This window comes from Rhyacophila brunnea, unplaced genomic scaffold, assembly GCF_057557595.1.
Source record: "Rhyacophila brunnea isolate RB1 unplaced genomic scaffold, BYU_Rbru_1.0 scaffold_1, whole genome shotgun sequence".
NCBI classification, from domain to species: Eukaryota; Metazoa; Arthropoda; class Insecta; order Trichoptera; family Rhyacophilidae; genus Rhyacophila; species Rhyacophila brunnea.
Window position 1 is genome coordinate 6,845,843 of NW_028232751.1, and position 27,590 is coordinate 6,873,432.

At 31.9% G+C, this 27,590-nt stretch overlaps 1 protein-coding gene across 1 annotated transcript in view; it reads right to left on the bottom strand.

Moving 5' to 3' along the window:
- Positions 1 to 3,718: 3,718 nt before the first annotated feature.
- LOC147079428 (uncharacterized) overlaps positions 3,719 to 27,590 on the bottom strand; it is a 32,518-nt gene continuing 8,646 nt past the window's right edge. The window contains exons 2-5 of the mRNA XM_085940879.1: positions 14,688 to 14,814; positions 11,748 to 11,885; positions 10,011 to 10,172; positions 3,719 to 4,340 (exon numbers count right to left, since the gene is read on the bottom strand). Of these exons, the coding sequence (XP_085797005.1) occupies positions 4,318 to 4,340; positions 10,011 to 10,172; positions 11,748 to 11,885; positions 14,688 to 14,814 (450 nt within the window). The 3' untranslated portion in view covers positions 3,719 to 4,317. The remainder of the gene's footprint in view (positions 4,341 to 10,010; positions 10,173 to 11,747; positions 11,886 to 14,687; positions 14,815 to 27,590) is intronic.

Genomic DNA, 27,590 nt, shown 5'->3' on the forward strand with positions numbered 1-27,590 from the left:
TTTAAATATAAGTACCTACAGTATCTTATGAAAAAATAATTATTTGTTGAAATTAACTTCTCACATATTTTTTGATAAATTATGTGATAGGAAAAAATTAATAAAAACTCAACTATTTTTATAACTCAGATACTAACAACTCCATAATTCGAGTTTTGAGATAATCGCAAAAAAATACCAGAGCACTGTTTTTTTGTAATTAGAAGAAAAGTATAGATCTTTCTTGAATATTAATGAGTGAGTGAATCTATATACATTTTTTTTAAATATATATAATACTCCTAAGGCTGCATACACACAGCACACTGAGAAATAGAGCTCTCTGATTGGCTAGAAAGGTGTTGATGACAGAATCACATTTTTCATTGAAAAATGTGAGTTATGACACCAACAGTCAATTTTGTCAACGATTCTCACATTGTTTAAAGTTACCTTTGACAGCCAACTATTTTTCTCCATTTGAAATTATTCTTCTTATCGTGCCATGTTCTATCGGAGGTTGGCCACCATTTGCCCCTTATCGTCTAGTACCCGGAACAGTTCGGCGGAGCTGTAGTAACTGTATCAATCATGGAGGTTCTTGAATCACGATATTGCGGCGTCGTCCACTGCTACGCTTTCCGTTGATCTTTCCCTGGATGACAAACTGGAGAATGCTGTATTTTTGTCACCTCATAATGTGGCCGAGGTACTGTAGTTTCCTGGTTTTGATACTACGCAGAACTTCTCAGTTCTTTCCCATTCAGTCCAAGGAATATTGAGAATACGTCTATTTAGCCATATATCGAAAGCCTCAACTCTTCATGATATCTCTTGGTATAGCGTCCATACATCGATATAATAGAAATGGATTGAGAGAAAATAACAACGAACCATACGCAGTTAAGGTTAAGGTTGCTAAGGAGACGTCTCATTTTGGTGATCTCAATTATAGTTTTTATTTCTTGAGACAGGTCCCATTTCTCATTGACACAATATGTTCCTAAATATTTATAGTGGACCACACGTAAAATCGTAAATTCGCTGTTAATAACAAAACTTGTGTTGGTGTTTGGCATCGCTTTGAAATTATATTTGAAACAATATGGATACATAATTTGTTATTTAAATATGAAATAACTAGCAGAAATTTAAATAACGCATTATATTATTTTGATTTATATTTATTGAAGTATTAGATAGTTATAATGAAATGTAATATGAATACAGTGCACATAGATTAATTATTAATATAATATAACTACATAATAACTACCCAAATAAATTAAAAATAAAAGTGAGAAGTTTGTTTTCACTAGATTCAATTAAACGTAGATACATATATTATATACTCATGATCCTAGTGAAATAATATGATCATATATTAGTTTCTTTAATACCTAGTATTTAAAGATTATTTTAGAGCTACTTGTTGGATTGATGTAGCTTTCACATGTCAGTTATGTTTTCAGGATCAATAAAAGAAATAATTTAAAAACTGACATGTTTTTTTTTAAATAAATTTCTGATATTTTTAGATCATTCGTAATAATTTCGCATTTATTTGAAACTGTACGATTTATTTTTATTAAATCAGTAATTCTATTCAAAATGTAATTTTTTTTCGATGTTATGAATTATAAATTTATTTAGTTAAAATCACTTCAGTCATTGTTTTTTTTTTACTGGTATTTAAAATACTGACCAAATAAGTATAAATTAAAGTGAATCGATGGTTTACTTTCCAACTTTTATTTTCTTATTCAATGTCAAAGACCCTAATCCGTATAACAAACTATGTACACAAACCCTTCAATATATTCCCGATAGGTTTACTCCTCGATGTGTGTTTTTTTTAATTTTATTAATTACTTGTAATATTATGATATTTTGTATTTTATATTACGAGTTTTTAGTTATGCAACGTACATTCAGAAAAGCATCTAAAGTCAACTCTGTAGTTGTTGATCAATAATTTATGATTTGATAAATCTCTAAATAGAGATATATGTAGTTATCGGTACAGATTTACGAAATTAGGTGGGATCTTTCATTTGGTCAATGCTAAACTTTTGAAATTTGTCATTCCTTTCTCGGGTTACAGGGAGATTTTATAGTTTCAAACGAGTTTCAATTAAACATTACAATTTTTTCATTTATCTTAAATCAACCAAAGACCACAGAATTTTAATATTTTGTTGTTTAATTAGGGAGTGTTTAAGCAGATAGGTACAGTTATTTCCAAAACAGTGTGTGTAGGATACATGGCGAGAGAGAGGAGTTGAATAATTGCAACATTTTATTAATATAAAATTATTTCTTTAAGTTTATATGCATATATTTTAAATATGATATAATGCTGTGTCAAGGAAATTGTACCAAAATATTAGAACTAATACATTATAGCCGAAAGATTATGTACTCATTGCACATGACAGAAAAGCTTCGAAACCAAATTACATCTTTTTAATTTATTTTGAACAAATTTTAAAAACATGTGTCATTTATTTGAGATACGACAATCATTTGATTATACTAGTTTTAACGACGAAGCTATTCTACCATCTGCAATGGGTATTTGTACCGTCCATATTGTATTAATACTAAAGTCTAATTGGAAAACTAGTTTAAACAAATGACATGGCATACAATTTTAAAATTCGTCCAAAATTAATTAGGAAAATGTAGTTTGGTTTCAAAGATTTTCTGCCATCTGCAATGGGTATAAATGATTTCGGTCATAATCTATTTGTACAAATTATAAGTAACCGTAAAATGTATATTAAGCCTACTTCATACTTATATATGCCTGCAAACAGTTTATACAATGGTTTTTAAACTTTTGCCGCTACACACATTTAATATACGTGACCAATAATTTGGTTGAAGCCCAACGCATTTTCATATCTGAATTGCTATTAAATTAAGTACACATGTGTACTGTTTTTATCTTTTTTCAGTAGGAATTTCGGTACCTAAGTAGTTTTTGCTACTCTGAATTTTACTTGGTTGTATATGTGTATAAGTACCAGCATGGCATTTGGATTGCATCTTAAATTCAGATATAATTAACACCAATAAATCACATGTTCTTGGGTGAAAATTCGATGACGTCATGCTGAAGAAATGTAACTCAAAATAAAATAATATTTTATCATCGATACCAGTGGCGTACGGTTTCTAATATGCTATGGACACGACGCATCCCTAGTTTGTTTATTCCAAGATATTCATAACATAAAACATTCATAAAAAAAAACTTTAACTTAGTTAAAACGAGCTAATATTATATGAAAAATATTATAAGTATACTTATTTAGTTGTGGTAGTTGCGTTTTGAGTATAGACTAAATATAAATAAAAAATTTAATAATGACATAACTTCCGCTTAAAATATTTTAATATGTAAATAGTAAATAACTGTTCTGATAGCTGATAGTGAAAAGCATGTCCGATATTAAAAGTCACCGCACACCACCAATGGATACAACAACTCCATTATAAAACATGACAGTATTAATATTTTTTGTTTCATTTTAAATTGGGGCACCGATGATAAACCATTATAACTTAAAACTTTTTTTTAAATATTTATTATACTGTAAAGTGCTTCATTCTGCCTCCCTCTCCAATGTATTATTTTACCATGATAGCCTGGAATAATGCTAATGAAATCAATTATCTAGTAATTAATATATTATATATGATAATTAACAATATACTATGTCATTTTTCTTTTCTATAACTTGATATTATAAAAACTGATTTTTATTTGTGTAATGTATTTTTATACCTATACAAATTGTTCTAATATGTTCTTTTATATAATATAATAGCATGTGTACGCCGTTGAAAGGAGTCTTAAATATAAATTAAAAAAGTTTTGGCACATACATTAAGCAATAAAACTTGTTTATTATTTGGAAGTAAATCATCTATAATTCTTAACATTATTTAGGTTGAACAAAAGATCGCATACTGTACATTTTTTTTTTTTACTTATTAACATAAATCTAAGTTAATGATCTCTGCAAGGACCGATCTTAGGATATTAATTTACAGATGAATCGAAAATGACATTATTATATTTAGGAGTAGGTATTTTATAAATTTATTTTATTAGGTTTGTGTGTCCTAAATGGAATTTATAAATATTTTGATAATTTCATTAAGTTAGTGTTGTTGAAACTTTCATAAAGTGCTTTTTACATATGTATTAAACTAAATGCACTCTCGTTCGTTAATCAGTATCATTAAAAAAAGTCTAAATATAATATATTACTGTAATGTTTGGAGATCTGATATAGTGATCGACTCAGATCTGTGGATGGTAGATCCTTACTGATGATTACGCCGACTTCCTGAAATTAAAAAATGATAATATTATTTTACAGTCAACTAAAACTTCGTTAAAATAAAAGCCTGTACACACATACGCTTTGGTAACCCTACTAAACCCTAATTATAGATTAATCATTGGAGAATAGCGTTACCAACTGTACTATACTTATACTGCCCTTCTAAGGAAGAAGGCAGTAACTGACTCTCACACACTTTCGAGTTAAATGACATACTTAATGTGTTTTTTCTCAAACTTTACTACTGTAAATTAATAAAAAACGGTGATAATTTTTATTAGTAAGATGTTAAAATACAAACAAAGTAATAATAAACAAGCAGTAACTGCAATGAATAGGTGCAATTTACTGCCTTTTTGCTAAAAAAATGTATTATTTTAGAAGATGTCTATTTTTCACTAAGGATTTTAACGGTATTTTAGTGATAATACTGATTTTAAAGTGAACAGAATATATAGCTTTCAAAATGACCTAACGGATTGCATTCATAACTCAATTTCAGAAATTTTGCGAGTTACTGCCTTCTTCCTTAGGGCAGTATAGCATGTGTACTATAATTTTGGACCGCGTACTATGTACAATATAAAACAGGTATAGTACGCCCAAAATACTATAATTTTGAATATCGGGAAAAATATGTAGAAAGTACTAAAATTTCGATATTTCCGTTCAACAAATTGGTGCAAAGTACTATAATTTCGCAATATAAGGAGATTTGGAGAACATTGAAAAAAAAATGCTCGAAAAACGTAAAAAAAATCATTGACTTTGGTTTAAAATGAAATTTATTGAATTCGTCGGTAAGTATTTTTGGTCGGAAGAGGTACCTAAATAAAAAAGGGGTCTCAGAGTTTCTCAAATTCTCGGTTATTTTTTTCTGAGAAACAAAAACCTATACATTTTCAACAGATGACAACGCGTACTATATTTTTTCTTTTAATAATTTATTTAGTTTTCTGTAATACAGCAAAAATTATTTTGAATAATTTTTTTTCGACCATGTCCAATCCTAATAGGATAGGACAGGGCTAGATTGAATAGGGCCTCCACAGAGTAGAGGTTTGTATTAACAGATTTTGTTTTTTACGAGAAATGGATGTCAGCCACTTGCTCAACCTATTAGGTCCATACCCTGACTCACACACAAATTGAAAAACAATATGTGTACTTGCCAGACCCAGGATTCGAACCTGGGACCCACGGCGTGATAGTCCAACGCTTAAGCCGCGCGGCCACCATGGGCGTAGTAAATACATAGTTTTAATTTTTTCATTTTCATTTTTAAAAACTGCAACGTTTACAAAATAAAAAATGTGTATAACTTGAAATCCTATTTATTTATATCGGGATTATTTAATATTTCATATTACGTATATTTTTTTCGACCATGTCCGATCCTGATAGGATCATATGGGCCTCCACAGAGTGGAGGTTTGTATTGACAGATTTTGTTTTTTACGAGAAATGGATGTCAGCCACTTGCTCAACCTATTAGGTCCATACCCTGACTCACACACAAATTGAAAAACAATATGTGTACTTGCTAGACCCAGGATTCGAACCTGGGACCCACGGCTTGATAGTCCAACGCTTAAGCTGCGCGGCCACCGTGGACGTAGTAAATACATAGTTTTAATTTTTTCATTTTCATTTTTAAAAACTGCGACGTTTCAAAATAAAAAATGTGTATAACTTGAAATCCTTATTATTTATATCGGGGTTATTTCATATTTTTCATCTACCTGAACTATTATTTTATTTTTTATTTAGGCACTTCAGACACAAATTCGCTATGACCCGACTGGCATATGGACAGTCCGTCATATCTCAAGAAATAAAAAGATATGGTTGGTTCAATCCTTGATGTTATCCATGTTTCCGTATGAGTTCTAATCCTAGACAATACGAGCAGAATACAGCCAACGCTCGAAGCATGGGCTACGCCAGGATTATGTGTAAGGTGGTGCATGTAAGAAAACTCATATTCTTATTCCACCAATTGTTAAATATTATGTCAGGTAGGCGTTGTAGTTTATAATTTGCACCCATCCCATAGTCCCCTATCTATTCGACATTCACTTGCCTAAACCTTACTATAACGGCGGCTAGTAATTCATACCTAAGCTATTACAACCAAGAATATTTCTCACACATCACGGTAGGAACTATCAAGGAAATAATAAAATTTTCCGAGATTCTACTCTAAGAAGAAATATGTATGCTTCCTGATATTCCGTTGTTGTGCGAAACCAGCTGGTCAGGCAAACATAAAGCAATATGTATTTTTAAAGAAAACTTTAAAGAAATAATTGCTGCTCTGGAAAAACTATCAGAAAATGGAAACTCATAAACAAGGCAAAAGGCTCGTCAGCTTTACATAGCAGTATATACAAGTAATTTTGTTGTAGCCATGCATATAATTGAGAAACGAATGGGTTAGAAAGCATACAGGAGTACGCGATGTAATAGACGTTGCCAAACAGCTGAAATGGAGATGGGCGGGGCACATTGCTCGCCGAAAGTACGGCCGCTGGACAAATGCCGTCATCCAGTGGTACCCAAGGGGCACGAAACGGCCACAGGGTCGTCCTAAAATCCGTTGGATTGACGAACTGGTAAAGTTCGGCGGAAATACGTGGCAGCGAACAACACAGGACCAAGAGAGTTGGAAGAAGCTTGGAGAGGCCTTCATCCAGCAGTGGATTGACCCCGACTGATGATGATATAATTGCCAAATATTTATAGATACTAGAAACTGTCACCAATGAGCTGCAATCGCTCAATAAAGAAATTGGCAAGCTTATTAAGCTCTTTAAAAGCCACAGAGAGACCGCATGAGAAGAATTCGCCCTCATTCTTTATGAAATTGAAGTATGTTGTGTTATATTAAAATATTGACTTCTTGTTAGCCTGCTTAGTGAAGAAAATGACTCACAAATCAAATCAACCGGCAGGTTCTCTTGAAGAATACTATAGAAAATCAATATATTATATACCATACCTTGATTCAATAATTTCATCCTTAAATGAACGATTTTCAGAAAACCATTGCACACTTTTTGCGCTATTGAAATGGAATTATTAAAAAATCATGAATTTATAAAGAATTCTTCAAAAATGTAAGTGTTCTGTAGTGTAACTCTCTTGGATAATAATTTTTTTTATTAGTGAAACCACAACATGCGATGAAACTTGGAACAAAAAAAAAACAATGAACCATCAAAAATAGAATACTCGTACATTGATAGACTTGAAAAGGCTGAACGATGTTATCCTGCAGTTTGTCAAGCCATTAAAATTGTGCTCACGTTACCTACAACAACATGTACCGTAGAACGCTCATTTGGCACGCTGAGGAGAGTAAAGACATGTGCGAAGTGTTCTACGGTGTACATATCTCTCTTGGATAATTAAATTTATTATTATGTGGATGGAACACAGCACTAATAATATCCACGATAGTGCCCACCAACGAGAGACTGGTCTCTGTGTACCTGCTTTGTATTTTAACATTTTTTGGCATACAGTTCGAAGTGTTGCCGAAGAAATTGTCGAAAAGCTATCAGTTTTGGGCAATACGTTTGTTGAAAGGGGCAGAGGGCGAAAACCGATGAGGGGACTAACCAAGTAAAGTATTAGTTCACAGGAAAACCAATACCTCCATAAAAGTTTAATAAGTTTGATCCAGAGTTTCTTAGTACAGTTATGAAGGTTACGTTGAGGAAGTAAGTTGTTGCCAGTGTGGACACGGCATAACAAATCATGTCCACTATATGTGAAATATTTCGTGGCCAAAGGACGTAATGGCAATTTTAACGAAAACAACTTTATTTATTTAGTTATTGTTCAAGTATAGTCCATACTATGATACATCGGTTCGGTAAATAAATGAACACAGAAATCGACGAGTTCTTTAGCTATGAATATTATTCCATTATATTGATTTGCTTATGATATTATAGAATTTACATACATTTATCACACGATACAAATGAGGGATCTAGAAAAAACGGCAGTTTCCATTTTTTTTAATGTTGACAAGTCGATTAAAATATTTTATTTATCTTTTATATGTATAATTTCTAAAAAAAGTAAGTACCTATTATAAAATAGTTTATTATAAACAACATACTTAAATTATTTATTACTTGTTTAGATTAAATGTATTCATCATATTTTAGTAGGACTATAAATGAAAATAATGATACATAAATATATCTTTAAATAATAAATAACATAAATAGCATCTTTCAAAAAACACTCCTGTAAAATATTTCAAATGTGAGTTAGAATAGTTCTGCATTCAGCTTCATTTAATGATATTATAATATATTAATTCTTAGTATACAAACAACATTTAAAAATACTTTTTGGAAATTATACACAAAAGAAAGGTAAAAGATATGTTTAATGACTCGCCAACATCAAATATATGAAAATGAAAACTGCAATTTTTGTTTCTAAGCCACTCAGATACAAATGCATATTATGTAGGTATATTTGTTTGCTGACGCGGATGGAAAATATTTTTCTTGGTGTGGAGTTTTTAGAACAAACGTGTGCCACAATGATAGTCCAGAAATCCTTACGAAAATATATGTGAGTGATGAGCGTCCGAGGAATGGAGCTCTAATGTGGCTCCTTATTGACCAAAAGAGTCCAGGCGATCCGAGTAGCGCGTGGTCTTTTATGGGGCGGCCTAGGTTCTTATTTCGTTTACATGTTTACAAAGTCAAATATCGATAAGTACTTCTAAAACTGTATAGTTATGTCGTTCACCCTTATTAAACTATTTTATATAAGGAATTTGAACGGAGAATCAAGTTAAGTACCTATTATTGATACCTTGACTCAAACCACAAAACCAAATAATTACTACTAGTACCTACTAGGCTCTATTTAATTTCATCGTGATTAGGTAGGACGAGAGTGTGTCAATTGGTATAATAGCATATTCGGGTTCGAGTCACGCCCGGTGTCGTATTTGATTAAAGGTTTTTCTAGTCGGTAGAGTACCCTTCACGTAACCTTGCAATTTGGAATAGATTTTTACAATTACAACGTTTTTCTTAGCTCGTATTCTTATTTCTCCGGTGGTTGTTTGTCCGATACAAATCTTGCAATCGATTTTTAACTAACTTCCTGACTAGCTAGACATTTGAAACTTTTAGATTATATTATCAGAACATGATGCCAATGCATTTTTTTAAAACTTTTAGCCATCTTTAAGTAGAATTGAATTCATTTTCAGTTAATTCGGTTTTGTATGAAAAGTTATTTCGGAAGAAATCCGTAAAAAATAAAACTATTATTGGTTGCTAAGTGGGTCCTAGCAACTAAATTATTAATATTAATATATACGTGCATTACTACGGAAATCAATATGACATTTCAGTATTATTTCTATCAAGTACAATTTTTTTTTGATCGCTTAAGCTAGTCAAGTCAAGTTTATATGATTCAACAGAAATAAAAAGTTCTTTTTGTATTGTAATTGTTTTGAATTATTTTGAATACTAAAACGTAAGTAAACCAATCAAGTGCCTGGCTTTTACTAATACATTGATACGGAGTGCGTATACATACACACAAATCCTTGTCACTTTGTACAATTGCAAAGTTATGTGATGGATACTCTATGTATCTGAGGTGTTTCATATTATGTATGTTTACCCTTATCTTTGTTAGCCTTCGCTGGTTTGTTTCTATTGCACTTTTTCGTAATTTGACGATTGGGCTCGCATCCTGAGTCGCTGTTTGTTTTGAGGATATCTGTTCTTGTCATTTCGCCGTTCTCCTTGCACTGACTCCACGCGGCTTTCTCGTAACGGCATCCTGAAACAGTCAATCACGATGCAAATTAAAACCTAGTAACCACACGCAAACAAATCATATAATTGTTTGTGAACTCTTGCCCCCTACACTAATGCAAACGCACAAACATTTTTTTTAAAATTAACATGTATAATATTAACACAATGTGTAAATATTGCTAGGTATCAAATAAAGTTTGTACAGTCCACATCGTAAAATAATGCTCAAAGAGACCACGTGTCGCAATTTTCGATGAAATAGCATTTACTACCTCTTTCAGTGTGTGAGTTTGGTGTACCTCGGTTTCTTAGCAACTAACAAGAATGTCGAAAGTGGGGATATAAAAAAAAAATAACAGCGAATGGGTACTACTTTGGTCTACAAAATCAGCTAAAGTCTGGCATCCTCTCCCGCCATTCACCAATTCTGATGTACAAGACGTTTGTATAGGTCCTGTAAAGGTTTACTCAACCCTAAAAGAGAGCATTATTATCTATGCTCATTTATATAGCATATACAGCGTTGATTTGCAATATTTAAATTTAAATTTAAAAAAGTAATGTTTTTGACGGTTTCGTCTATAGATGTGTTAACGAAAGTTGAGGCGAAGCAAGATTCACACAGACGCATTGTTTATATACAGAACATCAACATCTACGTATGCTGTCCTCTTTTTGGTATAAGTGCAATAAGTAAGTGTGAGCAAGACAAACGCCTATTTCTCGTGGATGTTGTGCAATGCCCGTTGCCTTAGAAATGCACCAATACACACAATATTTCGTATCTGCATTCGCTATAGCTCGCCGCAACTCTGGCTGAGAGACCTGTACAACGCCGATAACACTATGCCCAAATCTTGCATGTCACCAAGACTATTATTCAATTTGACAGTCTGAGCTTGACAAGTATATAACAAAAAATCTAATACAATGATTTTTATATAATTCATAAAATTATTAAGACGATACATCAGTGAAACGGCAAATAATTTTCAACAGTAGGTGCGACGAATTTTCTCACTAGTCGCCAATCGGAGACCGACAGTCGAGGTGTCCGCACGTCGAATCGTTTTGTCATGGCGTCGGATGAAAATATTCTTAAATCGTGTAAAGATGACTAAAAACGTTACCCATTTACTTGAAAAAGAAAACATGTCAATGAATATATTATTTTGTTACCAATAGAACAAAAAAGTGCCCACCACCACCCGCTTTCTATGACGCTTTAAACGTGTCCGAAAGAAGTGATTTAAGAGCTCATTCCGTCCCGAGACGGAGCCACACGGGACTGATGCTGCAACCATGCACCGTAGTGCAAGAAGAAAGTTAATAAAGAATAAACAGAACATTAAATGGGCGCATGTTGGATTTACATGATTATATTTCGTTCGGCATGCGTCATTTGCACCCGCGACCCGCAATCCGCGCATCGCCTAGCCACGATCTTTTTAGACCATGCCTCAACTGAGGTATAGCGTTAAGTAAGTACATAAATATGTTAATATTTTCGGAGAATTATCTAGTGATCCGGTTCGTAAAATTATCCAGTTGGAGCGCTGATTTTATTATTAATAAAAGAAATATTGAATAATCTTACCTCGTTTACACTTCTTTTGAATAGTTTTAGTTTGCTCGCACATGGAAGGATCTCCTTTCTTCAGTGTAAGCGTTCGTGAGCGAATGTTGGATTTTGACTCGCACTCCGACCATGGACCCTTTACATATCGGCAAGTTCCTGGAATATTTTTTTGTAAAAATAAATAATTCAACCAATATAACTGGAATGTACGTGAGAAAATGTGTGCTATTAAATTACCGTTAAATTTGCATATTCGAAATAATATGTCCACATAGATAAAAGTTTTTGATTTAAAAAAATCTGCAAAATTTTAATTCAAATGATAAGATTTATAAATTCTAATGGATTTACGTTTTGTACTATTCCATTTGAGAGGCCATCCATAGACTGAAACCGTATGCGGTTTCGAGCCGTGTGCCATACTAAGCTTATCTTTTCTATTCATGGAAATATATTTTCACAAACTATATTATAAGTATCTGATCGTATCCGTTTATACCATACACATACACAAATTTAGTGAAAATATATTTTCATAAACAAAAATTATAAGTTTAGTGTGGCACACGGATCTAAACCGCATACGGTTTCAGTCCATGGATGGCCTCTGAGTTGGTTTTTACGACCGGGGTTTCGCCTTTCGGCATCTTCGGGCAATACACACTGATTGTGTTGTTAGAAACGACTCAAATATAGAGTACAACACTTAATCCATTCGAATCGGAAATCAAATTACACCAAGTACCCTCGGTTGATAGTATTAATATGATTAACTATACATTTATGTGATACATTTTCATGCCGGAATGTTTCAGTTCTCAATGCAAAATCAAACCTTTTTTATTACATAAATATTTCTAATTTTGTAATATGTTTTTATTGTGATTAAATTCATAAATATAAATTATGTATATTATATATTTTGCCCAACATGTGTAAAAGTAGAGAAGAGGAAATTAAATTTTTTTTTTCGGTACTGTTCTAGTTCTACGTTGTTAGTTTGGGTTAGTTTAGATTAGGTTAGGTTGGGTTAGGTTAGGTTAGGTTCGGTTAGGTTGACCTAACAAATAATCCAGTTTATCGGCTATTTTCAAAATGTGTTTTCCGCTGTATTCCTGATAAACGAACAATACCTTTTTTTCATTAATATAAATAAGAAACAAAATAATATAATAATATTAAAGATTAATTAATGATTACGTTATTTTTCACTGATTTAATGAGAACTAGTATTTTTATTATGCTATATAGTTTATTTCGGATGATTCTGGGTTGCAAATCTTGGTTGGACAATGAAAATTAAAATGGTCCACATTTAAATATCGAATAAAACAAAGTTAGGCTATTTTTGGTGCATGTTAATAAAATTAATCACATTATGTTAGTACATGAATGTAAGTAATGCATATAAAACTTGTATAATATATCAATATTAAATATAAAAATCTGATCATATTTATACATAAAACAATAATTATGTCTTTAACTTAGTGAATAACATTTTAAATGATAATAAAGATAAAAATGCAAGGTTGTAGGCAATGGTGAAGAGTGGAGGTAGGCTGTTAAGATTCAACTGATATACATAACATCATTGAACTAATAATACAATTTGCAGATGGTACTGGTTAATTTTTTAAATTAAAGTAATCCGACAAAAATTATGCACACTTTTTCAGTCATACTTATTTGTTTTCATTGAATTAAGAATACATATTACAGATATTGTTGGTTAGATTAAAAAAATCTTTAAGCCCTGCCTACCCAAACCATAATCGATAAAAAAATATTCTTCTATCTATTCTAATATATGAATATTTTTTTAACTATTATCTGCTATGACTTGGAGGCAGGGTTATTTTGAAATTTAAAAACCAACAAACACTCTCTAAACGTTGTAGTCTTAGTTTAATGAAAACAAAATACATTTGACTGCCAAAGTTTAGTGTACAATATTAATATAGGATCTTAACAGCCTACCTCTACCCTTCGCCACTAATAAAAATTAAGAAATCATAGCGTAATACCTTTTAGAAATAGACAATATAAGGCTATAAAAATATTATCATAAAACATCTCTCTCAAAAGCAGACACTAAGAGTTAGTCACTAATCGTTAGTGGATAGATATTGTAAGTTCAGATAATATAATATATTGTTTCTCAAATTAATACAATATACATAACATATTATTAATCAGTTAAAATAGCGCACCCAATCCAAATAATTACAAGATAAAAAAAACTTTTTATATACCACGTTTTTAAATTCTGTTGAATCATATAAACTTGACAATTCTATGTATTAATAAATACGTTTTTTTATTTATTTTTTGATGAATTATGCGTAATAAAGAGAGCAATTATAAGAAATTTTCAAACATTTATTAATTGAATAACATAATATATGAGATTTTTAAAACTTGTACGTGTATGAAGTAAAAACAAACAAACAAAAAATAAGAGAGCAAGTTAATTCTTTTTTCAAAATCGTCGAACGCCGTTACGCAAAAGTGCAAGCATTGAATTCCATGGAAGCGCCACCTTGCGGATTTTTTTCGAACTAACTTTTCATACAAAACAGAATTAACTGAAAATGAATTCAATTCTGCTTAAAAATGGCTAAAAGTATTAAAAGAATCCATTGTCATCGTGTTCTGATATATTCTAAATGTTTCAAATGTCTAGCTAGTCGGGAAGTCAGTTAAAAATCGATTGCAAGATTTGTACTGGACAAACAAGAAAACGAGCTAATAAAAACGTGGTAAAAATAATAGTAGTAACGCCACAGCGGGAAAATATATTCATTTAGTAAGAACTGGTACAATTATGTAAGATTTCTAAACTACCAGGCAGGAGACAAATATAATCCGCAGGTTTTAATGGGCAATTTCTACATATTCAGCAGTGGGTGGGGAAATGGTGAACAAAACGTGGTGAAGACAGAAGAAATGTATTACCTCGGTTCTGTACTCCGCGTTCATTGCGAATCAGGACTTGATGGTCGTCGTCTTCCCAGATCTCTCCATCAGCCGACGCCAAGTTCACCACGCAGAGCACCAACAACGACAGAACAACCCACTTCATCTGAAACAACAGTTATTATATAACTCAAGGATTGTATGCATTACATTTTCTTGACATTCGTTATGTGTAGGCTTAAGATTTTTAGGTGCTAAAAAATGAATAATAGGTACCCAAAATATGTAGATATAATCGGCAAATATGTTAATAAAATTTCATAATTATGTGCTAAAAAACAAAAATAGGTGCTAAAAATTTAAATAAGTAACTATTACAATAAATTATATCTATTTCAACAGTTTAATTTAGTATTTATTCACACATAGAAAACGCTTTGTTACAATAAATAATAAAATAATGCTTCAAATTTGCGAAATTGAATCTTTGACAATTTGATCTTAGCAAATTTTTATACACGGAAAAACTTCTTTCCACTTTTACAGATGTTATTATTGCGTATGTAAATGAAGTCTGAAGTAAAAAAATTGAAACATCTGAGGCATCTGATGGATTTTCCAAAACAGCTTTAATGTTCTGCAGCGCTTGAAGTCCAGTATTTTGATTTAAAACACTGTTTTATTGGTCCAGGAACATTGAAATTTTGTATTTATGTAAAAATATGTGCTTAAACTAGAATATGTAAAAATATGTAATTATCCAAAAATATTTAAAAATAGGTGCTAACAAATAGGGCTTAATTTTCTGAAACAGATAGATATTTTTGATACTTTGTTGTGGGGCCGCTCAAAAAAAACATTTAAATACCTAAGAATCCTAAGCCTAGTTATGTGTAAGTATATAATATAAATTCGTATAGCGACAGGTTGTCTATTTATTACACACGAAACAGAAGCGCTCTGATAATGCGAAGTATGTACCCACTGTATTTTACCTAGATACATATACTATATAGCAATATCATAAAAACATAATAAGAACAAATTTTATAGAGTTATTGATGATTTACATGTACATTTACATTTACATTAATCAATGCGTACCTATCTAAAAACATTAAAATGGAAAATAAAAAAAATACAGAACTTTCGCTGTTTTTCGCAGAGCAATAAGATGTTCATAATATTATACCGACGGATATGTCGCCAAGCATTTTGTATTTATGTTTGAGCAAGTGCAACGACCCAATGGCTTAATCAAATGACCAACAACCATTCCAATAAATAAAACACAATATTATGCAGTATGTATACAAGATAATTTAATAATGATCAAGGCCGGTTTCATCCGCTTGTCAACTGCTGACAATGTCCCATCAAAGAGGATGTCATATTCTCCTATGTTTTTCTACTAAGAATTAACGAAGAAGAATGAACACCAATAAAGTGATAATCTCACCTACTTCATAAAAAACCGCCACTAATTACCGCGCGGCTTAATTGTCCGCCTGTAGCGTCGTGGTGTAGGTTCGAATCCTGGGTCTGGCAAGTACACATATTGTTTTTCAATTCGTGTATGAGTCAGAGTATGAACCTAATAGGTTGAGCAAGTGGCAGACATCCATTATCGTATAAGCAAAATCTGTTAATACAAACCTCCACTCTGTGGATGCCCATGTAATCTTATTAGGATCGGACATGGTCGATAAAAATACTATAACTATGATTATAGATTTAGATGTAATAAACTGTAGTATCCACTACATCTGATCTGATCGTCACAAGATACGAGAAATACAAAAATCATCCGAATCGTCAAATATAATCAATATTGAATACGTATTGTAACTTTTAAATCTTGTTTCAGACTCATACAGAATGAAACCAGCTTCCAATTATTTTTGTGTTCCCTACGTCTGTCTGATCATTGCAAGTGAGGTTTGTTAACTGTTTCCATGGAATACAATTTGAATACAGACGATAGACAATTTATGAATCATAATTTGTGACTACGACACTTATATATACATTTTATGTCTACACAAGCGTTAAGTACATTAATGTACTAGTGGGAGGACATTTGAATGAATTATTTTGTGCGTCATTTAAAATTTAGTAGGTCGCTGCATTGTGGAAAGCAATTCGAGATAAATAAAAACAACACTGATCGTTTAAAATGTAAATAAATACTCATGAACGAGACTATTTAACAAAATAATATAAAAAGAACTTTTTATATACAACGTTTTTAAACTTTCTGTTGAATCATATAAACTTGACTTGACTAGCTTAAACGATCAAAAAAAAAATGTACTCGATAGAAATAATACTGAAATGTCATTTTGACATGTTATATTGATTTCCATAGTAACGCGCGTATATATTATTAAATTAGTTGCTAGGACCCCAGACCCCTCTAGCAACCAATAATGGTATCGAAATAACTTTTCATACAAAACAGAATTAACTGAAAATGAATTCAATTCTACTTAAAGATAGCTAAAAGTATTAAAAAAATGCATTGGCATCGTGTTCTGATATATTCTAAAAGTTTCCAATGTCTAGCTAGTCGGAAAGTTAGTTAAAAATCGATTGCAAGATTTGTATCGGACAAAGAACCACCGGACAAATAAGAATACGAGCTAAGAAAAACGTTGTAACATAAGGAAACGGTATCTTCGAAAGTCGATTAAGGTTATGTATAAAAAAAATCATTGTTTGTCAGTTATTTGAATATTAGTCTGTGTTGACCAGTTGTTAATGTGGTCGTGTCTGGATATTTGTACGTATATAGTTGACCGTATCACAGTTCACCGTGAGATGTTGTATCAGAAATATATATATTCGTATGGTATTGATATTAAATTCATCTCTATAATATAAAACATATTAATATCTTCTACCGACCGAATTTGAATTAAAATTTTAATGGACTACTAAAGTGTGTATTTACCATTGGTGAGTACGCATGTGCGTGAAGATGCCGAAAGGCAAAACCCGGGTCGCAAAAAGACCCAAATAAAATAGTACAAAACTTAAACCCGTTAGAATCTAAATAAAACAGTTAAAAAATAAAAACCACCGGACATGGGTGCCGGCGGCGTGGTGCAAGATGGTGCAAGTGCACCACCTTTGGTACAATTTTTTTTAGATAATTATTGTATAATATATAAATATAACACTCTTATTTATTGGGGCAAGTTCTACACATAAATCAAAACAATTAATATGATTTTAAGAGTACAAAAAATAAATGTAATTAAAACATTTATTTTCAAGAAAATCGATGTAGGCATTCTATTTTTGACGTTTCATTGTTTTTTTGGTTTCAAGTTTCATACCATATTGTTTTATGGCTTTACCAATAATATGGCTTTACCAATAAAATTATCTAAAGGAGTTGCACAGTCGAACGCTTCTATTTTTGAAGCAATTTTTGTAAATTCATGCTTTTTTAATAATTTCATTTCTCTGGGATGAAATTGTAAAAGCGCAAATGGTGTCAGAAAATCTTTAATTTAAGGATGAAATTATTGAATCAAGATATGGAATATATGTATATTGATCTTGTATAATATTTTTCAAGAAAATCTGCTGGTTGTTTTGATTTGTGAGCCATTTTATTTACTAAGCGGGAAAACAAGAGGTCAATATTTAATATATACAGTATATTTCAATTTCATGAATAATGAGGGCGAATTCTTCTTTTGAGGTTTCTCTGTGGCTTTTAAAGAGCTTTACAAGCTTGCCAATTTCTTCTGAAAGATTGCAACTCCAGTTGAACGCCTTGCAGCTCATTGGTGACGGGTTCTAGTATCGATTGATGATTGGCAATATTATAATATGCATACAGTGTCCCTAGATAAAAAAAATGCAGCCCCTAGGCAGCGCCGAAAATATTTGGTACAAGTCGTTTATGAGGAATACAGCGGCAAACACATTTTGAAAATAGCCGATAAACCGGATTATTTGTTAGGTTAGGTTAGTTTAGGTTAGGTTAGGTTATGTTAACCTAACAAATAATCCAGTATATCGGCTATTTTTTAAATGTGTTTGCCGCTGTATTCCTCATAACCGACTTATACCCAATATTTTTTTCCATACAAGCGTCGCATCTAGATGATTTTGTATTATACGCACAACTATGAAAAAAATCCTAAGTACATTTTGAAGTAATTGGAATTATTCAGATAACTATTGGGTAGATAGTAAGTACATAGATTTATAGACAAAAATTAACGGCGTCATGAAATATTTTTACGGAATTCACATACTTCGAATTTGTAAGCAAGCGCATAATTCTAAACCCGCTCGATACAAAGGAAAATAACACATATTATTACAAATTTTCAAATTCAGATATATCTAAGTACTTACATGAAGCGAACATTTTTTTTAAAAATTCAATACATTCTCAATATTACATGAAAAAAGAAATAAAATATTAAGTAACACAGATGTCCAGCAACATTTACACCAAAAAAACAGCATAGCGAAAAAAGCAAAATACACTCGTAGTCATAAAAATTATAAGCAGTTATTCCGCGCGAGCTATGTAGATGTATGTTAGAATCGATAAAACAATATCCATCTAAATTCACCCTCTGTATACAATATATTGTAATTACATGCTTCACTCACGAGTCAGAACCTTCATATCAATCAAATATAATTTATAAATCATTACAATTACTTTACACTTGAACTTGATTTAGCTAATTTATATAAAGGTCAACATCAACAAAATGATATGGTATACCTATTGAGTAATAGGATATTAACAAAGAAGCTATACTATTATGTACTTATATCTAAACCCTCCTTTAATCCAATAATGGTAATTTTATGTAGGCATGATAGAAAAATGATATCATTATTTATAACTAATTATATAATTATAGTAGTGAAGGGTGGAGGTAGGCTGTTAGGATCCGATATAAATAGTGCACACTAAGCTTTGACAGACATAGTAACGTATTTGTTTTCATTGAACCAAGACTACAAATTGCAGATAGTCTAGTTTTTCAAATCTAATTAAACTAAGCCATAATATATATTCAAAAAATATTCGCTTTAATGGCACGATTTTAAATATTTTATAGGTAGGTAGTAATATCACTTTCTGGCATATTGAAGCCTCTTCGATGGTTGGGATTTTACAACGTTTTTATTAGGTCGTATTCTTATTTGTCCGGTGGTTGTTTATACAGTACAAATCTTGCAATCGACTTTTAACTAACTTACCGACTAGTTAGACATTTGATACTTTTAGAATATATCAGGACACGATGCCAATGCATTCTTTTAATACTTTTAGCCATCTTTAAGTAGAATTGAATTCATTTTCAGTTAATTCTGTTTTGTTAGAAAAGTTATTTCGGAAAAAATCCGTAATCAATCCACTATTATTGGTTGATAGGGTCTGGGGTCCTAGCAACAAAATTTTTAATATATACGTGTGTTACTATGGAAATCAATATGGAATGTCAAAATGACATTTCAGTATTATTTCTATCAAGTACAATTTTTTTTATCGTTTAAGCTAGTCAAGTCAAGTTTATATGATTCAACAGAAAATTTAAAAACGTTGTATATAAAAAGTTCTTTTTATTTTGTAATTATTATCTAGTATGGTTTTTATGCACAATATGTATTCTTAATTCAACGAAATCAAATAAGTATGGATGAAAAGTTGTGCACTATTTTTGTACGACCACCCACATGATACATAAAATATTATGTTTTGATTTATACAGGGTTTAATTGATTTTTAAAAACTAACCAATACCATTTATCTATTTGTATTTAAAGTTCAATGAAAATAAATAACTATGACTGAGTTTACTGTGCACTATTTATGTCAAATCTTAACAGCCTACCTCTACCGCTCGCGGCCGGTACCTACCTATTGAGAAATATTGGAGTAAATATTTTAATTGAGGATAAAATGATCCATGTTTGGATTGTTTTAATTGCACAAGACCAGCCTGATAATACCGGAGACCGATGATGGTTCGTGTAGGGCTGTAGGCTGTACATAATTGGTAATTTATTATTTGAAATTATGTTGCTGAAAATTTAGGTCATTTATTTATATAGGTAATACCATACTAAAAATATGCACTGATTACAATGAACTTATACAAAATAGGTGTACACTTCAAAATATTTCCACAACAAATTATATAATATATATTTTCAATTATTGACTGCCCCCCATTACGTGCCATTTTCGTGTTAGAATTATACGTTATAATGATAGTTCAATATCTACATTCTTCACATCATTCGGAATTCTACATCTTGCCATTCAAGGGAAGATTTGTCTTGGCAAAAAAATAACGTCCTGCCTCGAGAATCTCAGACTGGTTTGACAGCAGCACTCCATACCTGCTTAGAGCAGAGATAGACGTGGGAAAGATGATCAAGAAATGTTGTCAAGGTTTGATAATATAAAAACCTCCGTTACACGGAAGTACATTGGAACATGTATATGTCTGAGGGCGATTGAAGACACATATCCACATTCCAATGTACTTTCATGTAGCGGAGGTACTCAGCATTTAGCCACTAACCAAATATTTTTTCAAAATTGATTTTTTTTTACCCAGTCTCTCAAAAGGTTACCGACCACTGATATAGATAGTGTTTGTTACTTTTTAAAATGAAATTAAACCCTAAATCCAAGTCATATTAGATAATAGCCAAAAAATATTCATTAAAGTATTTATTAAATATCTAAAATTATGCCATTAAACCATACACAATTTTCGATATTTTATAAATAGAAGAACATTTTTATCGTCAATTTATTTCAGTTTTTTTGTTCAACAAAATACGCTTAGTGCAAAAATAATTTAGTTTATTTTTAATATAACTATATGTTTGTTTTTATTTATTATCATTTAATAGTTTATGTATAACATTTTAACTACCCCCTATCAAAAATATTGAAAGTCAGATACAAAGTGTCAATGTTAGAACATCGATATTACGATTTTACGAAATTTACATTGACGATGGCCGAGCGGTTACGCGCCAGGCTTATATTGCCGTGGGTCCCGGATTTGAAACCCCAGTTTGGTAAATCCACAGATATTTTTTTTCAATGTGTGTTTGCACCCAGAATATAGACATACTATGTAGAGCTAGTGAGTAACATTCATTCCTAATTTCTATTTTAAACAAAAATCTTTTAACACAACCTTTACTCTGTGGCGTCACATATTGTGATCTTCTAAGGACCGAACATTGTAATATATAATATATTATAATGAATGTTACGAAATTAATAATGTAAATTCTTTGAATGTTTATCTGAAGCCGAGGAAATGGGGTAAATTATCCCAAATAGGGTAAAAATGAAACAAAGACAGAGAGAAAATTATAAAGAAAATTGCATAAATATTTATTAAGGTATGTACGTATTTAGTAAGCAAAGAGAATCTAATTCACACGGACCCCGTTAGTTATCAATAATGTAAATTGGGAAAGGGTTCTGACTGTAATTATATTGATTTACATACTCAGTTAGGTAGTGATTTCCTTCATTTGACGATGGTGTGCCAGAAAAGCCTGAAGGGTTGGTAGAGACACTTATTGAATTTCGCTTCAACAAAGCAGATCTGTCATTTTAGTTGGATGTTAAGAGCTGCAAAGGCTTTCGAAATTGTACACAAGGTTTTGAGAGAAATTCTGCTGCTATTTGCATGGGTAAACCAATCTTTGCAAACAAGATTTTTTCACTCTCATTAACTTAAAAACTTTTTCTCTCGAGGATAGAACTGAACCCCGAAGACAGTATTCAAATAATTGATCTATAGCCCCAATTTTGATTGTGGTGTATCAAAAATTTACAACATCATTTCTCCAAAACATATTGTGATTTTTTCAATAATTTTATTTATGTTCCATAGTGTGGTACTTTTCTTAATATTGTTTACTATCTATGTACTAAGTTTATTTTTCAACATTCAACATTTTGAAACAATAGAATTTAAAAAATATATATTTTGTTAACTGCCAATTCATGATAGAACTGCATTGTATTGTTGTTTTAATTTAATAAAACATAGAATTAGAGATGTCATACAATATGTACCTATAAAATGGTTCAGCGGATACAATTTTTGCATTTGGATAATAAATTAAATGATATGATTGTACTATTAAATTAGGTGTAAGTTGTAATAATAGACACATAATAATATCATCGATACTTCTAAACGTTAGCCGAGGTGAGAAGTGTTGGAGCCGTTTCGTACTGGAAGGCCACATTAATTTAGCCGTAACCTTATATTCGCGCGCAAATAAATGCACTTCGAAATGAACCTAGGTATATTATGTTATATTATAACTAGGGCCCGGATTTATATGCTAGTGCATGTTTTGTTAGGGTGTATGCACAGCTATGAGAGTTGCACAGTTAGTGCATATTTCATAAATAAATGCATATTTTAGAGCTTTTGAATGTATAATTTTAGTTTTTTTTAATTATTTTATCGAAATATAACTAAGTTAGGAAGGAAGATAGTTTAGATGCACTTGCATTTTTAATGCCATCTTCGAGCTGTGGATTTATCATTGGAAAAAGTGAAGTCAACTCGGGCACTATTATTTAAAGTTTGCCCAAGTGGACGTTGAGAGGTAGTTTTCCGCAAATAAACAAAATACTGACAGATACCTATGCGGAAAAATTTAATGCCAGAGCATAATATTGAAAAAAATAATGTAATTTTTTTTCTGGCAAAAAACAGAAAATAGTATTTAGGAATAGTTAAGTATGTCGTTTTTGTTTTTTAAGTTATGTTTGGTTTACATTGCATTTATTATTCAATTATTTGTAGGTACTTGTGAAAAAACTATTTTGAAAATTGTAATTGATTAACTTTATATTCTTTGTTTGTGTTTTTTGTTCTGATATCGTATTATGTTGAAAAAATATTAACTAGTTATTCGATTTTTTGTCAGTAATATTTGGGTAAAGTGGGTATTTACAATTTTTTCCCACAAAAAATGTCAATTTTTAACTGCATATTTCTTCGGTTTTAGTGCATATTTTATTGATTTTGAGTGCATACGTGCATGCATATAACCATGTTTTTTGTTGCATACAAATCCGGGCCCTAATTATAACAATAACTATAAGTCATGTAAGAGGTGTGAATATTTTTTTTAAATACACCCAAAATCAGAGTCGAGACCATTTTCTATTTTCCAAAATTTTTAAATATCTGGTATGTAGGTACTTTGCACTTTTTACTACATTGATACGCCTCTTTGCCTGATTACCTTGTATAAAATTATATCAAATGATATCCACTTGTATTAATATAATACTCCAGAGACTGAAGATAAAGGAACGGCTCTCGACAAAATGTCTGAGACGTGTTCTGCAGTTTTTGGACATATTGTCCGGCGCGGACCGGACAACCTGGAGAGACTGGTGGTTTTGGGTGGCTTCCAGGGAAGGCGAAGCAGAGGAAGAGCGTCTGTGCGCTGGAGCGACCGAGTGAAATAGCTGACTGGGGGGCACCATTCATTCTGCCCTGAGAGAAGCGGAAGATCGAGAAGGATGGAAAGTCTTGGTCGCTCAAAGGATGGCAAAATTAAAAAGTGGTCACAATGCTTAGTTATGAGTGTACAACCAAGAAGAGTAGTAATAAACAAATAAATAAATATATACCTAATATATGTAAAAATGTATTTTTAGAATATATTACATTCATTTTCAGTGACGTCCCTAGACAAAATGCCGCCCCTAGACAGCCCCAAAATGCCGTCCCATTTTTTTATACAGTATTTTTATCATCCTTTCATGAGTCCAATATCTAAGAAATGTGTTCTATAGATACATTACTAACAAAGTATCAGACTGTAATTATTTGCAAATCTGCACGTGTCGTTTCTGGTCACCAAGGACGTCGAAGGGCAACGGAAGTAAACTAGACATCGCGAACCCGACAAAACCAGTGAGCTGAATTTTTTAATGGAAAGATAATTTCGTTATTATTACATTTAGGTAGTTATTTCTATATATTCCAAATGATTCTCCTCGATTTGCCGCCTTTCGAGTAACTGCCGCCCCCAAGCGACGCTCAATCTGCCTACCCCCACAGGACGTCACTGATCATTTTCATCCAGTGCAAAGTTATGAAGTGGCAACTCTACCATCTAACTTAAAAATGTAAGCAATTTAAAATATTATATAAAGCGGGTTTTCGTTTGGACCAATACATATCCAAATAAATTGGTTTTTTTGACTACGTTTTGACGATTTATTGTTAAAATTACCTGACTGACATTTTAAAACCTTTGTTACGATTGCTTGTTGCTAATATTATTTTCCTTTTTTCTGTTTTAATTAATATTCTCTTAATCAGTTAATTAAATTAACTGTATTCGTTGTCGGTGTGTATTTGCTATTAATTGGAGAGTGCTCATTGTGCATGCAGTTGCCGAAAGGCAAAACCCGGGTCGCAAAAAAATTACTGAAATATAATAGTACAAAACTCAAATCAATTAGAATTTAAATTAAAAATTCATCAATTATCCCTCGGTCGATAGTATTAATTTTCTAAATACGTAAATATTACATTGAATTAAAAATATGCACGAAGAACTAATTTTATATTTAGCTCAAGTCACGATGGGTAATTCGCGGCTAGTAATCAATAATCTGAATATTTTTTTCAAAAGTGTCCTAAAGCGCAAAGTGTTCAACCAGTGTGTGCTTCCCGTAATCACATATGCGTGTGAAACATGGACCCTAAGTAAATGAGAGATCCCGAAACATAGAAAAAGTAGCACAACGTGGTATGGAGAGGTGCATGCTGGGCATAACGCCAAAGGACAAAAAGAGGAATGAGTGGATTAGGAAGCAGACAAGGGTTTGCGATGGAATAGAGTTCATTAAAATCCTCAAATGGAGATGGGCTGGACACATAGCTCGAAGAAGACAATAGTTGGGCAAATTTCGTCATCTAGTGATATCCAAGAAGTAAAAAACGTCCGCAAGGTAGACCTAGAGGCAGCTGGATCGATGAAATGATAAAGTTCTAAGCGATAAGCGGAAGCAGCTTGAAGAGACCTTCATCCAGCAGTCGATAGATTCAGGCTGATGATGATGATGAATCAATATACTTATTATTATCTTATTAGATAATTTCGAGCGACATAATTTTAATTATATCTCGAAATATAGCAATAATTTATTGTTCATTTTCAGTGTAAGTACATATAAACTCTGGGTCACTGATTATTTGCATTGACGACTATAAAAAAAATGTACGCTAGAGAGTTGAATCAATAAATGTACATACGTAGTATGATAGTTGTATTATATGAATGATAGGAGACGTCTCTCGTTCTGTCTGGCTCACATTATCTCTCCAGAGAGCATGCAGAATCGTAGAAGTCACAGAATAATAATGCATCATGCAGTGACGTCCCTAGACAAAATGCCGCCCCATTTTTTTATAAAGTATTTTTTATCATCCTTTCATGACTCAAATATCTAAGAAATATGTTGTATGGATACATTACCAACAAAATATTAACCACTAAATCTAATTTAAATGCCATCTCTACTTCAATAGACAATATTGCGATTCCACGGTTTAAATGTATCTTAAATGTATATGTATGTCCAAATATCGAAAGCGATCCCTATATAGGGGCGTAGCAAAGTACTATTGCACCTGGGCCAGTAACAAAAGATGCGTTACATCATACAAAACGTGTACCCATGGCCCCTACAAGGGGGGGATGACAGGGCTCTAGCCTAGGGGCCCGGGCTCAAGGGGAGGGGGCGGCGTAGCAGGTTGATTAGATATGTGAGATAAACACACGTCACAATTAATTAACATATAGGAAAAGTCGTTTGCGGCGCTATTTCACAACGAAGATGTTAACATTTAAAAAATGAGGTTATGCGATACAATTTTTGATTGTTTTGTTTTGATACTTGACTGTATAGCTCTAATAGGTCCATATTATTAAAACTACAAAAAAAAATCGCTAAAAATACACTGAAGGCCTCTACTTTTACCTCAAACACAATTTTGAAAACGGGGGCGCCAAAGATCCTGGCTGGAGGGCCCGCTAGGGATCCCGGAAGGATGTGGATGAAGCATATGCATACTTTAACTATTTTTTGACCATGTCCGATCCTAAGAAGATCATAATATGGGCCTCCACGGAGTGGAGGTTTGTATTAACGGATTTTTGTTTTTACGAGAAATGGATTCTACCCACTTGCTCAACCTATTAGGACTATAATACTCTGACTCCAAACACAAATTGAAAAACAATATGTCTGCCAAGACTCAGGATTCGAACCAGGGACAGTCGACAAGCCGAAGCGTAAGCTGCTAGCCTGCTAATTAATATACATGGTCTATTTAGAGAGTATGTCGAAGCAATCCAATATTTTTACATAATATAAGAGAAAAAATAGTTAAAAACTTGTTTTCTCATTTCAGTAAAACCAAAAACATTGTCTTTTTACTTAACAGGGCAGTATTTCAGTCGACAGAATAATATTATACTTATCTATTTTTTTTCATTCAGTATCAATATGCAGGATAGCATTGTCAAAATGTTATGTTTATGAAAGATATTGAGTATCGGAACCTTATAATATGTTCTGTTGTTATGACATTTAAAATTATTTAGGAAGCGTGTGAAGTAAGTTTACAAATATGAACAACGCTCAGTTGCCATTCCGATTTTTTAATTCACGCAATATGGCAGCCATTTAATATGTTCATTGTGATTACTTACTCTAGTGCAGTTATAAAAAGTAATATTTTCTTTTACACCTTTCTTATAATTTTGTTAGATTTACAGTTTATATCGTTTACTTTTTAATGGAGTCGAACGATACAGTGTACGAAGCCTCATTTCTAAGCTAGAGTTATCAGCATTTTGGATTTTGTTATG